The sequence below is a fragment of the Nymphaea colorata genome, chromosome 1 (genome assembly GCF_008831285.2).
Source record: "Nymphaea colorata isolate Beijing-Zhang1983 chromosome 1, ASM883128v2, whole genome shotgun sequence".
Taxonomy (NCBI): Eukaryota; Viridiplantae; Streptophyta; class Magnoliopsida; order Nymphaeales; family Nymphaeaceae; genus Nymphaea; species Nymphaea colorata.
Window position 1 is genome coordinate 8,492,304 of NC_045138.2, and position 14,102 is coordinate 8,506,405.

Consider the following 14,102-nt stretch of genomic DNA (forward strand, 5'->3'; position numbering starts at 1 on the left):
TTTAATCATTTATGTGCATAAAAGGGTATTTTGTTTAAAATTTTATTTGAACAGATTTTCTCATTTTGTGAACTGTATGTCTCTTTCTATGGGCAGGCTGGAATCAAGTCTGACATGATTGTTACGTAGAAGGAAATAAATCTTTTTAAATTTAAGAATCAAGTCTGACATGATTGTTACGTAGAAGGAAATAAATCTTTTTAAATTTAAAGGTGTCGAGTCAAATTTAAAAGATTTCATAAAAGCGACGCGAGTGTTCATTAACGGCTTAGGCCCGACTTCAGTTGACGGGTTAAAAAATAAAAAGCGCCAATTTTATTAAAAACGGTTCGCCTTTAAAACCCCCTTAATATTGTATCGATTGTCTCTTCCGAGACATCCAATCTAAGTATCGTATCAACTGAAGTGTACACGTATCTTTTAATTGATGGTCTCATCCGAGACATCCGATATAAATAATCGATCTGAATCGTAGAAATGCGATTTCATATATTTTTATTAAAAAAATAAATTCGAGAATAAATAAATAGGAAAAAATTATTTTAAAGATGACCAGCGGCCGATAACCACATTGCCGATTTTTAGAGCATTTCTCTTCATGGCTTACCTGCTGACCTCAAAAGTTCCAGATTAAGTTGAGCTGCTGAGGCCCCAGCATAATCTGATACAATTCTTTTTTGTATGAGGTCTGATCCACATATGGCAGACAATGGTCGAGTCAGAAAATTTTAGCTAAGAGATATTAATTGTTTAAGTTTAAATCTTTATGGGGCACTTACATGTAAATAAATAAAAAAATGGCGACCTACCAATGTATAAATAAGACTTTTTGTTGGGCTGGTGTGGGTCACCGCCCCACACATCACACATGCCTCTGCTGTTAAGTCAATCTAAATCCAATCCGATTGATTGAGTGGATAACAATTTTTTTTTCATATTGGAGTTTTAAGGAAGTTCAGTCGAATATACAATCTGAATCATATCTTAAAGGCCCTTTTTTTTCTTTCAATATTCAATATTCAATATTCATCCCATGTTTGTTTTATTTGCTTTTGGGATCATATTTTGACTATTTAGAGTCACCCAGTATGTTTTATTTGCTTTTCTGATCATATTTTGACACCTAGCAATTTAACCAGGTCATCCATCTAATATAGATGATGGTTGAAAAAAAAACATTGAGAAAAAGATAAAAATTAATATTTATATAACAAAAATGTTCATCACCCCTTAATTAGATTAGATGGTTGAAAACTTTAAAAAGCTAGAATCACCATTCAATATATATATATATATCAAACATAAGTTAAAGAAGAATCCAAAATGGTTAACTAGTAGCAGTATCAGATTCAGCTCCAATAAAATCGGAAACAAATTAAGTAATTTCATCTCTGAAATCAGTGGTGGTGGGGTTGTAAAATTTTGGTTAAGAGGTTCCAATTGTTAGCTTGTGAAAAGAGACGCAGATGTCCCCATCAATAGCCAAAGGTGTGGTCAAAAGACGCAGTGGTTCATAACGGAACGAAAACGGCATGAAAACTCGTAGGCCTGAACCTGAGTCAAGCCTAAAGGAAGGATGGGTGCTAGAAGTGGCTTCCAGATGGGTGGGTGAAGGACGCACACATCGTTTTGCTTCCTTCCTGTCCCGGGAGGTTATCTCGCGGCGCATTGACCAGGAAGATGTGAATGGCCTAAAGGCCCCCAGCTTGATTTTCATCCGGCCTTGCTTGTTAATTTGATCCACAAGGTGTGAGGGGGGTGAGAGAGAGAAAGAGAGAGATAGAGAGAGAGAGAGACTTATCATACAATCCGCTGCTAAAATAGAAATAAATACACGACACCACTAACTGAAGTAGACAAAAGGTATGAAAATAAACATAAAATGCACACACAAAATTCACTACCAAAATCCATAGGAAAGTCACGTTGACAAAAGCATTGCGCATAATAATAATTCGTTCACTTCTCCTCGCCACACAGATTTACAACACCTGGACAACAGACGACACTAACTTTTATTGGCATCATAAACAACGCCTCAACTGAATGCTCGATGAAGCAGATACCCAATTTGAGAAACCCCTATATACACCATGTTACAAACAAAAGGAGGGGAGAGGTAGATGGCCTGTTTTCTTCACTGCAAAGTTCTATAGCTTGAATAGCAATTACTGACGGCCATGGTTCAGGCATCTTGCCTAACCTGCGTTCTGTGATTCAGGCCACCTGTTCTGCAGGCTTCAGAGAATCACTACCAAGCTGCTTTTGAGCGTTCGCCTTTGTGCTCTTGTTAACTGCAGCCTTGTTAAGTGGATCACTCGCTGTTCTAGCTCCTGAACCTGTATAATGAAGAGAAACACAACCGAGTGGCTCGTCAGCTACGAGAAAATTCATCAGAAAAAACATTTTTTTTTTTCTTATCAAGATGTCCCTTTTACTAAACGTTAACAACCTGACAAGTAGTGAATGCCCAGAAGCATGGACTACACATAAGAAAAGTATGCCATTCCCTAGGTCTGACGAGATAAGAGAAACTAGTGTACATTGTTAACTACCACAAAGATAATGGAAGAATTTCAGCAAGGTGGAAAATGGCTATCAGTAGCTACTGACCATTACTGGGAAGAGACAACCGCTTTTTGGCACTTCCAAGAGATGCCTGCCTTGGACGTTCTCTGGGGTTGCTCAAGGAACGGAAGTCTGGTACACGGGAAGAATCTGCTTCTTCAATCGGTCTTTCAGGGGATAGACTAGACTTCAGCTTGGCTTTCAGCACGTTGGTTACAAGAGGAGCGACAGCTGACTTGTCAGAAGTAAATCCATCAGACTTCGAAGGATGTGCTTTCTGGCCATAATTAGTCTGGGAGGTAGGTTTCTTGCCAGAAATCTTGAGGGGCACCTTAGTGTTGTTCGAGGTCTCAATGGCTCCATTTTCTTGAACCAATACACCATCCTTAAGATTTATGTTCAGGAACCGGTTTTCCCAGGGACGAACAGCCATCCAGCGTTCTAGCCAGTTCCATCCCCAGTTATTCTTATCAGGCTTAAAACCAGCAGGGACTGCAGCTGGCCTGGTTCCTGCTTGCCACTAAGTTCAAAAAAATTGCTCAGCATCAAGACATGCAAATAAAGGTTTTACCAAGTAGAACATGTCAACTACCAAGTCAGAATCAGGCAAAACAATTCTCGTGGGAAGAACAAAAGTCACATGTGAAAAGTACACATAGGGAAACAAACAAAAGTGAATGGCACAAAGACAAAAGCTAAAACAAGGAAAGACATAGAAACAAAATTCACCAAGCATACATTAGAGAAGTCTTCGGCTTTAACAATAGCAACCTCAAGACTGGCACTTGAGCCAATAACCTTCAAAAGGGTCTCTGTCTCATGATGAATTAGGAAGTTTTAGTTACCTAAGTGGCTAACCTTGAAAATCGCAGCCCAGTAGGAGGTTAAGCTAAAAACTGGTTGCTGAAACAACATTCATGAAGTGCTAGAGTTGATGAAGAACATTCTAAATTTGGTCCAGGGTTTAATAAAAAATACCCATTAACTAAAAAATACTGTGACAGAACATCCTGAAAAAACTGACAATGGAAGTAAGGAATGCATGGGCAGATATGTCTATACAATCTTGCAGCAATGTCACCCAGGTGTGGGGTGTGCAGGTGCTGGTGTGGTGTGAGTGCGGCATTTTTCAAACAAAAAAATATGGGTGCAAGTGCGTTGAGGATAGATATATTTACATATTTATATATATGCATTAAATTTTATAGATAAATTTGTCTACAAACAATAAAATTTTCACGAATAATAAAAATAACAATTGGCAAACTATGGTTTTATCAATGATTCATGGAAAATAAAGCATTTGTTTGTTACCGCACCCAGCTGCATCCGACATGACTCAGGTGTTGCAACCTTTTTGAAGAGTCCATGTTACTTAGTTTTGCAGAGCATCTAAAGTAAATTGGCATGGAAACAAACTTCTCTGCTCCCTTTCACAGTTAATTTGTCACGTGACAACTTTCATCAATTTCTCCTATGCCCCGTTTTTTCTTTTTATATTTCTAAAAGATTATAATAAAGAAACCACATTGAGCTAAAGCAGCCCTGAAAGGGTTGATGAGAAGGATAAGTAATATTAGCATCTATCTCAGTATGAACATCCCAATTAATTATATATCAGCAAAATAAACAATAACCAAGCCTTACAATGAATTGTCAATCACATATGAACTTAACTGCACTTGCTGAAAGCAAGTGTACATACAGAACAGCTTACTTGGTGTGTCAGAGCATATGCTCTGGCTCTCTCTCTTTTAGCTGCAGCTTCCTGTCTTTTTAGTAACTTGGCGTGAATTTGTTCAACCGAACCAATGCTGTCACACCAACCTTCCTGCATTGAGGTTTAAGAATGTAATGCAAAATATTTTCCCTGAAAAGATATCACAACCATTGCAGCCACCAATACCATTTTGGTTTAAACTTGAAACTTTTGGACTAAATGAATGTTGCTGGCTATATCACATGGACATGCCCGGAATGGTGCCAGACCTGTGTGAATCAGCTGAACAAGAATGTGCATGCAGGATATGGCAAAATCATATTTGTACTTTCTTGGTCTATTGGTATTTTTTTTGTTTAGGAATTTACATATTATGAATATAAATAATGAATGTATGTGTTTCTTTAAATCTTATCATTGCTATATATATTAAACGAACACTCATGGCCTTGTCTTTGCACCCACGTTTTTTTTAAAATGTTACACACTGCTCTCCACATCTACACCCAAGTAGCATGAACTGCCAGCTGGCCCAGCCAATCTTCATACCAGGTACGTAGCAAAGAAATGTTCAATTAGAATAGGATAGACCTGTTGCAGCTTCTTAAAAGGTTACAACAGGATCAGTAAAGCAACATATAGTGAAAGAATCCCTAGGTTTGTTCCAGAAGGTCTAGGTTTTGAAATTCCTGATAAAGTCAGGTCACTAACTGTCTTAAGCTTGCAAGAGCTTTCATGTTTTTATGACACTGAACAAGTCCCAGATAAGCAGGACGTTAACAGGTCCAACCGAACTATGTTTTGATTCAGGCTGCAACAAAATAGGAGAAATCCTGCCTCTCACAAGTACCACAGGAGATATTACCTCAATTTCTCGTACTCTAGATTCTTGTGCAACCTGCTCCTGTTGTTTTTGTTGTGCCAATTGATTCTCCAATGCCATGCGAACATGCCTTGCCCTTACACGAGCTTGCACCCTAACTAAAGCTTGCATAGCTCGAAGAGTTATTGCAGCTTGCTTTCTCACAGCATGGCCTCTTACAAGAGCCTGAAGCCTCACAAGTCCTTTCAATGCTCGAAGCGCACGCCTTGCCTGTAAAGAACCCAAGGATTGTACATGTCCAACATATAAATGTGACAATTCAACAGCTAAGAAAATGAAGTAACAAGTGAACATGGATCAGAAACTACAGAAGAAAAGAGCCGATGAAGCAACTGTGAGACAATATTCAAATTAGTGTTCTACACGAGAGGCAATAACACAAAAAGGCAAAAAAAGAAAAATTTAAAACCTCTCCCGCTTCAGGACAAATATAAGGAGAGATGATATCACAACATAATCTCTCTCTGTGTCTCCTTTTAACTTTACCCAGCACATTTTGTCTCAAATATGTGAAATCCCAAAATCCCTTTGTTGATGTTAAAACAGATCAACATTTTGGATAGAACCACGGCAATTACAGAGCAAAAGACTTTATGCCTATGAAACAGGTTCTAACATGCAAGCACACTGTGCTCGTCTTGTCAAAGCTAGTCCCGTCCTTGATTTCTAATAGGCATCAAATTACAAGATACAAAAAATACCAGACAAAATGCGGTCTGGAAAACCCTATTTGCACAATTCAATTCACTTCCCACCCTCAACAAGGAGAATCAAATTTTACCAGAAATGCTCGAAAAGCTGTCTGAATGCATATGGCAGCCTGATGCTCTCTCAAATTCTGTTTGAATTCACCAGCAGCATTTACATCATGTGACCCAGCAGAGGAACTTGTGGTACTCAAGCTACACTGAGCATGATGTTCAGATAGATGTGGAATGACTTTATCAGGATCTTCCTCATCCTCCTTGACCTTCTGAGTATCAGCTAAATGCTTCTTACGGTGCCCAAAAATTAACTGGCAAGAATTCTGGCATTTAAAAATTGATAATCAGCAATAAAGGCATATCAAGAGAAATGAGAACTCCATGTTGAGGCAAATAACAAACTATCATAACATAGTATGACAAACAGATTAAAGCCCGAGGTGCCCAACCATCTTTTACTAAAAGATTGAAGTATTAAACCTCAGGAAGGCTTGACCCACTCACATTCTTGTCTGCATTTTGAGACTTTTTTGACTTCTTCAAGCCAACCAATACTTTGAACCACTTGCTTGGAACATCCATAATGCTCAACACTTTGACTGATGATTTTGGACCTGCATTTACAATTAAGAAATCAATATGCAATCAGGCACATAGAGCAGCGAACAGGAATCTCAACTTCACCTAAGTGCAAGAAAAATTAGAAATTAGGATGAGATTTAAATGAAGCAAATTATGACGAGGTACAATTAACTTTAAGAAGATTAAAAATGGTGAATGAACTACTCATAGAGATGTCTGAGTACTATCTATATAGATCTCCCAAAGAATATAGGAAGCGCATGCACAAAATACTGACTGCCAGCTGCTCATGATACTTAACAAGGTCAAGCTTTTCTACAAGATTCATTAAACAAGTATCATAAAGACAGAAACATTTAAGGCATCATGATCTCATTTTGAAACTATGTACGAAGGGTCCAACAAAAACGAATTAATTTAGAAAAACAGTTTTTTGAACAAAACTTGCTCTATTTACACATTCCACCTTTTCCTCCTTTTGTCCTTGTAAGAGAACCAGCTTTTCTTTTCTCTGCATCCCCCTATCTACCACCAAAAAGAAGAAAACCCAGCTTGGGGGCCAATTTTTAGTCACAACCCCAAAAAGATAGCATTTCTGATGACACAACCTCAATTTTGCTGACATCTTTCAATAAGAGCTCACTTTTATAATTGCCCCATAACTCAGGTTGAAAGACCAAGTAAATTGAATGACATGACAGAGAATCCCTGTCTCTTGTTTATTAAAGTAGAACAATACTTTCAACTTGAAAGGCACTGTTAAAAATAGAAGTTTATCTATGTCTCAAAATAAACAAGGGTTAACCTTTCACTTTTTTGACAGTTGTCCAGTAAAATGATGTCTATTTCAGGAAATCCAGAAAATGCAAGCCATCTTTTGTCGTTATCACGAAAATCTGGTACTCTAATGGAAACTACAAAAGGCATGAGATGTCTTTCTTCCCTAGCACACAGACAATCAATGACTATGCACCCACAATAATGTCTCGAGAGTCAAGTCTATTCCATCGAAGTTTTTCTTACAAAAAAAAAAAAAATAGAAAGCATAAAGAGAAATCTGTGAGAAATTTCAAATTGGTCTCTAGTACATAATCAGTTATGCTAAAAATCCATGCACGAACAGCAAAATCTCTCTCTCTCTCTCTCCCCCCTTCTCTCTGTGTGTGTGCTTCAGAATATAAGGAGAGGAAGACACCATTAGGCATTTCACCAGCCTACAGCTGTTATGCCTATTCTCTCCCCACTTTCCCCATCACCTGTTTCTTCCTCTTTGCTCCTTTCTTTGGTTCATTATCTGTCCCATTATTTACCAAATAGATATGAGAACTCTGTGCATTGACAATGAATCAATTGATCACCTTGATTAATAGTTCACAAACTTCCATATATAAAACTACTTTTTTTCAAAAATGAGTGACAACTAATACATTGACTTCAAAAAAGGAGTTGAACACATGGTACCTTATTAATTGTCAAAATTTAAGAGAGAGAGAGAGAGAAGTGAAACTCTGGTGGTTCAACTACCAAATCACATGTGCTCAATCCAATTCCTAGCAACAAGGATGAGAAACTGGTTCCTTTTATGTTTGACTTAGCCTGTTTTTACCAAAAAAGGAGGGAGGGCTTGTTCATATTTTAAAACTTCATGAATCTATTCTCTCAAATATCAAATAGTGCATTTAAAAATTTACATATGTTTGTTGCACATTAACATTCCTATAAAACTGGATGCTTTTCAAGCTTCACAGTCCTATGTCAACTAGGCATTCTTAAAATATTGCATGTTTTTACATGATGAATACCATTCTGCTTTATATCTCTATCTTGGAAATATAATAAACATCAGTTCACTAATGATTGCTAACTTCATACTGCCTTACCATTGTCAAAAAATGTGCAACTAATTGTTCATGTTTATCAAAAAACCATCACTCACAGATTCATAATGGTGCAAATATAGCAGGGAATTTGACAGTGGAAATCATATAAAAATTAATCCTGACAATGGTTGAGAAAGAGTATGCTAGACCTGTCTAAGTGAATGAACTCAACACCGCAGAATGATGCTATTGATGGTGAAGATGAACCACTTTGTATTATTTAGGCGGACAAATACATGAAGTATCAAAAAGGTTTCTCCGACAGCCTCCTGATTACCAAACTCGCTATTTCTTTCTATATTCAATGAAAGAACTGATCCTACTATGATATCCCTCTTCCTTCATAGCTTCTCCACTTGTTCATAAAAGAAGACCAGCAAAATCAGCAAAATGCTACTTTTGTTGTCATAATATTAGAACCTGCATGTAAAGATTACCTCAATGTCAAAAATGTATTATGTAGCTAATAATAGAAGTATGAGCGAAAATAGGCAAGGCAATGTAATTACAGCCCTCAGGAAATAATAAAAAGAGAAACAAGTGAACTGATGCAGATCGTGGGCACAAATTAGGAGAAAAAGGAAGGCAAACTTTTAGAAGAGGGAAAGGATGGAGGGGTGGGGTTCACCAACACGAGACAAGAGTAAACATGAGAACGGTTAATGTTAACCGCTTGGCTGGAAGAACTTAACAAAAAAGAAAACTATGTTCACCCACTAAAAGTAACCCCATGTCTTGGACAGTTACTATCATGCCTTCGCTGATACCAGATGGATAGTAGAAAAGTGCTTGTGTCTCTGTATCAAGTGAGACAGTTTTCCGGAAAGATAATGAGCGTGGAAGAAAAGAAGGGCATGTGGAGCATCCACTTGGAAAGAATGGAGGAATATGAGGCATACAGTTATGTAACGTACTGTTGATTTGAAACTCAAACGGAAATATGAGATAAATTACAATTGGTCTTAGAATTAGCTACATGTATAAAACGGTTACTCTCTCTTTTCTAGGAGCAGTCGGTCAAAAACCGTGCATCCTAGAAACTGTTCGCCACCCCTCGATGTAAGGAAACTCGGAAACTTTTAAAGTTCAACGCCGGAAATTTGAGCCAGAGACCAAGACCAGGACCAATCACGAAGCTTACGAGATTTTAAATGCTGAACATATTTTGACAGTGTTACAAGCATCCTAAAAAGGATTTTCCAAAACATTTGACAGAAGGCATTTCAGACGCATTAGGTTTATTGACACAAGCTCATTCACTCATGGATTCACATCAACACCACCCATTTTGCAAAAACCCCCAAAAAAAACCAAAAAAGGAAAGGGCTTAGATTCCTAGCAACTGAACCCCGATTTGGAAAGCATTTCATGAAATTCAAGCCGATCAGAGAATCGCATTGGGGAGGGGTATTAAAAACGCATCCACATCACAAAGAAGCTCATCAACATTTCGCTCCCACATTTTCACCCAAACCATTAAATTTATCAAATCATACCCAAATTTTTCTCCCAGAAACAAAAAAAGAAAAAGAAGTTACTGCAACCATCATCTCCAACCTCCCCCACCGGCAACGCAAGCTCCAACTACAACATTCGATCCGCTTACATTCTCTTATAGGAAAACCTCCACGAGTCCAGAAAAACCTGGTCCTTACAATGTCGACCTCTACCAAAGAAAAAACAAGAAAATAAAACGCCCTAGATCGACAAACAATCTGTAATTCCCAGTTTCATGGTTTCAACACGATAAAACTCGAGATCTCCGACTCTTGTCGGAGAATGTACTGGTCAAAGGACCGGTCAAGCGCCAAAAATCGTCGTTTCAAGAGGACCCGAGCTCGATTTCCACAAAAGGAAAAGGGGATGGCCAGAGAAATGTTCTCTTACCGGAGGGCATCTGCTTCGATCAATGCCGGCGGCAAATCCATGTGTCAACCCTCTCCCGCCTGAACAGAGGGCAACGGAAGAAGCGGAGAATCCAGCACCATCACCGGCCTCCGGGGTTGAAGCCAAGAAGATATGGGCGTGGTCGGACCGGACCAGACAGTTTTGCCTTGCCTTCTGTCTGTCAAAGTCTCCACGGCAAATCAGGGACATGCCGCCGTACAGATCGGGTCCGGATTTGATTCGAATGAATCTAGGGCACCAGCGCGTAGGCCGGCAGCAGTGTCGGCTTGAATCGGCGGCAAGACCGATCCGATTCCTCGTCCGATTCAGTAGCTCCACAAGTTAAACATTTTATATTTTCCATATTTTAACAATCTTATATTTAATAAATTTCCATATTTTGTTTTATGTTATTCGATGAATGGCCGATTCGATTCATAGATTGAGCTCGCATTTGTCACGGGTCGAGTTGTTTCGAGTCGTTTGGTGAACTTAAGAGGATGGTTCAGGCTTGAGATTGGAGTTGTGAGTATGATATGTTACACATTTATAACTAAGAAACTGATAAATACTAAACTAAAAGTTGAGACTCTAGGTTGCATTAACTATTTTATTTCCAAATTTTAACAATTAAGATAAAAGAAATGTGTGAATTGGATGCCTATATAACCCCAGAACAAAAAAAGGAAAATTTTCCCTTATTTGAAGATAATTTTGTCTGTTTTGTGATTTAGCTCTGAGCTGGTGATGTGCTTGGTTGACTGGAATGTCTCAAAAAGAAAGTGAGACATTTTATAATAGCGCTGGAGTAAATACAAATGTATTTTAATATAATTTAATCTGTAAGCTTAATTAATTATAAAATATATATATTCTATTTATATAAATAATATTTAAAATAAGTTATCAGATCAAAGTGGTTTAACTTGGACGAATTTGATTAAAACCTAATATTAGGGTTCTGGGCCCGGACCAAGTCAGGCCAAATACCGATCTATGCCTACTTGTATTTTATAAGGAGAAAAAAAAAAGTAAAAAGCAAAGATCGCTTTTATATAAAGACAAAAATAACCTTTGAAAGGATGATGTGGTGGTGTTTAGGGTCTTTTTGACTTCAAAAGGTAAGGGGCACTTTGTTTATCACAGACGTAAGATAAGAGGTGATTTGAGACAAACGAAGGTTTTATATTTGAAGATTTGAGGTCAAACCTCTCTTTATATATATATATATATATATATATATATATATATATATATAATGTGTGTGTGTTTGTTATGTAAACCAACTGCAATTAGACCAAAAAAGAAGTGTGAATGAAAAAATTATGACTACCAACCACAAAAGCAACCTTAATTTGTAGCCTTTTTCTTTTTCTATGTTCTTTCTCGATTTGATAAGTGGTTGAGACTAGACGGATAAAAAGAAGCATTCACATTTGTGAACTCACTTCCATTGAAATTTAATGAGGGAAGAGGAGAAAAATGTACTCTCCAGCAATGTAATCGTTGTTAGGTGAAAAAAACTGACCAATTTAACTGCAGATCAAGCACCGTCTTCTTCGTCATAAAATTCGTCATAAAAAGGTGCACATCACATTACTGCTATTGATGGAGAGAGGAGCCAGAAGATTCTGTCTGCTTACCTGTAGCGTCTCATAGGTAAGTTGGTAGTAAATATTTAGTCTGTACCACATTCATATATATATAAAGAAAGTGGATTACATCATTTACTTTTGTATGTTCACTAATCACTATGTTATCCAGGCAAGACCGTAAAACTTTAAAAATGGTTTAAAAGGACCCATAAAGGTGAAGAGTTACAGAAAAGTGAGAGAGAGAGAGAGAGAGAGAGAGAGAGAACTTGCAAAAACCAAACCCCTTAAAAATAAGTTATTGATGTACTTGCTTTGTGGCAATGAGAATGAAAAAGAGGCATGTACTTCTTTCAAGGACTTTGAGGACATTTCATTGAATTAGATATCAGCATAACGAAACAAACAAATTGGTCAGGTCAATAATAGATTTTTATTTTTTAGCATCGGGCGTTCAGCACACATATATATATATATATATATATATATTCTTTTTTTTCTTTCTCTCTCTTTTTCTTTCTATATATATATATATATACATATATATATAAAAAGAGAGAGAGAGAGAGAGAGAGAACCCTGAGCCCACCACGATCAGACAGCCCTAGTGGACTTCCCTGCCTTGATATTTGTTGAAGATCCCTTTCAAGGAGGTGCCTCCTTCTCTCATCAATGCTGTCCGGTTGGGTGACTCTGGACAGCGAGACTCATTACATATATATTTTAAAAACAATTTTAATGTAATTAAAAAAAGAGTTAGGAAAAGATTGTGTTATTCTTTGGTAATAAGTTCCTAGAAAAGGTTTTGTTCTTTTGAACGAGGAATGATGGAGGGAGAGACTTGGCAGTTGATGGATTTGGCCTATTTTTTCTCCTTTTTCAGGTTGAGTAAATTTAATAAATTTCATATATGGTTTTCTTAATGTAAGGAATCAATATTTGGACGTGCTTGTCTTAATATGCATTGTGTGTGGAACATGTGGACTTTCTATATCTGTTTTTCTCTTTACGGCTTCATGGGTTATGCACCTGGCGATTGACGCAATTTTGTTTAGTTTTTTACACCTCAGTTTTTATTGGATCCATCCTGAATCTGAATGGCTTACATCCATGGGGTGATAAAAAATATGTTTAAATGTTTGATATTAACAGGGACATATAAATATTTGATATTAATATGATGCATTTGATACTAACAAGTAGCCTTTGATGTTAATGACGTTTCTTTGAAAGTACCCCTAACTAGTTAAAATAATCATGAAGGTAAAAGCAATTCAGCAACAAAGATATGAAATTTTAGTGTATTGTTATGAAAGCACACGTGAATCAATTAATTCATGGTTTTAGCATTTATTATTTTAAATGCATTTTTAAAGCTTGAAAAAGTAAGTGTTTTTTGTTGTACATTTAATGGCTGAAAATAAATTCATGAACTTTTTTGGCAGGAGGAATATATTATCATATTATTTAGAAGAAAGCCAAAGTTTCAATCCAACTTGTTGTCCCAATAAGGGACATAACCTGCTTTTGATGTTTCGGAGTACTGGCCCCATCATGTTTCAACTTATGTGCCAGTGGCACCCCTTTTTCAGCACAAGTGAGTTAAAGTACTCTGAATTTGAAATGGAAACTGGCCACAAAACTAGCTACTTATTAACCCATGCACTGACCGTTTATGAACTTTTTTATTAATCACAGTGTGATTTTATTGGTAACAAAACAATATCAGCCTGAGCTTAAGCCTACTTAATTGTGTTTGATAACGGAAATGAGGTCCAATTGATAGTCAAATGCAGGTTTGAAATGCAGATTAGGGTTTAAATTTGGAAGTAAAAGGAATTCTATTACGAATAGAGCAATTAAACAAAAAATGGTTCTTGAAAACCGTGAGTAAATTCTAAGTTATAGCAAGTTAAATTCAAGTTTAAATTTAAAATTAACGTTAAATAAATCTAGCAGATTATGCTGAGTTGGACTTGGTAAACCCTAGCTTCGATTGGATTCAGATCAATTAAGTGTACACGAAATTAATTATCTGAATTTGATTAGGTAGTCGATAAAAGGAAAAATCCAAACATCTGTCCAATTTATTTCTAATTAACCCTTAAATATTTATCATGGAATTACATACAGGGCAGCACATGAGCTGAGTCTGAGCCAGGCCGGGGCAGCTCGAACTCAGTTGGACTCTTGACAGGCCCAGCTTCAGCATGAGTTTAGCTTAAGTCGAAGTTTTATAGCTCGAGCTCGACTCAATCAAGATTAAGTTGGCTCGAGTAAGCTTGA

The 14,102-nt window shown here is 37.1% G+C and overlaps 1 protein-coding gene across 1 annotated transcript; it reads right to left on the minus strand.

Moving 5' to 3' along the window:
• Window positions 1–1,848: 1,848 nt before the first annotated feature.
• LOC116254497 (protein IQ-DOMAIN 5) lies at window positions 1,849–10,399 on the minus strand. Its single transcript, XM_031629923.2, has 8 exons — window positions 10,225–10,399; window positions 8,487–8,757; window positions 6,380–6,489; window positions 5,953–6,198; window positions 5,154–5,381; window positions 4,286–4,399; window positions 2,614–3,088; window positions 1,849–2,339 (listed from the first exon to the last, which is right to left on the minus strand). The coding sequence occupies exons 3-8, from the start codon at window positions 6,455–6,457 to the stop codon at window positions 2,218–2,220; spliced, it is 1,263 nt and encodes a 420-aa protein (XP_031485783.1). The 5' UTR covers window positions 6,458–6,489; window positions 8,487–8,757; window positions 10,225–10,399; the 3' UTR covers window positions 1,849–2,217.
• Between the last annotated feature and the right edge of the window lie 3,703 nt (window positions 10,400–14,102).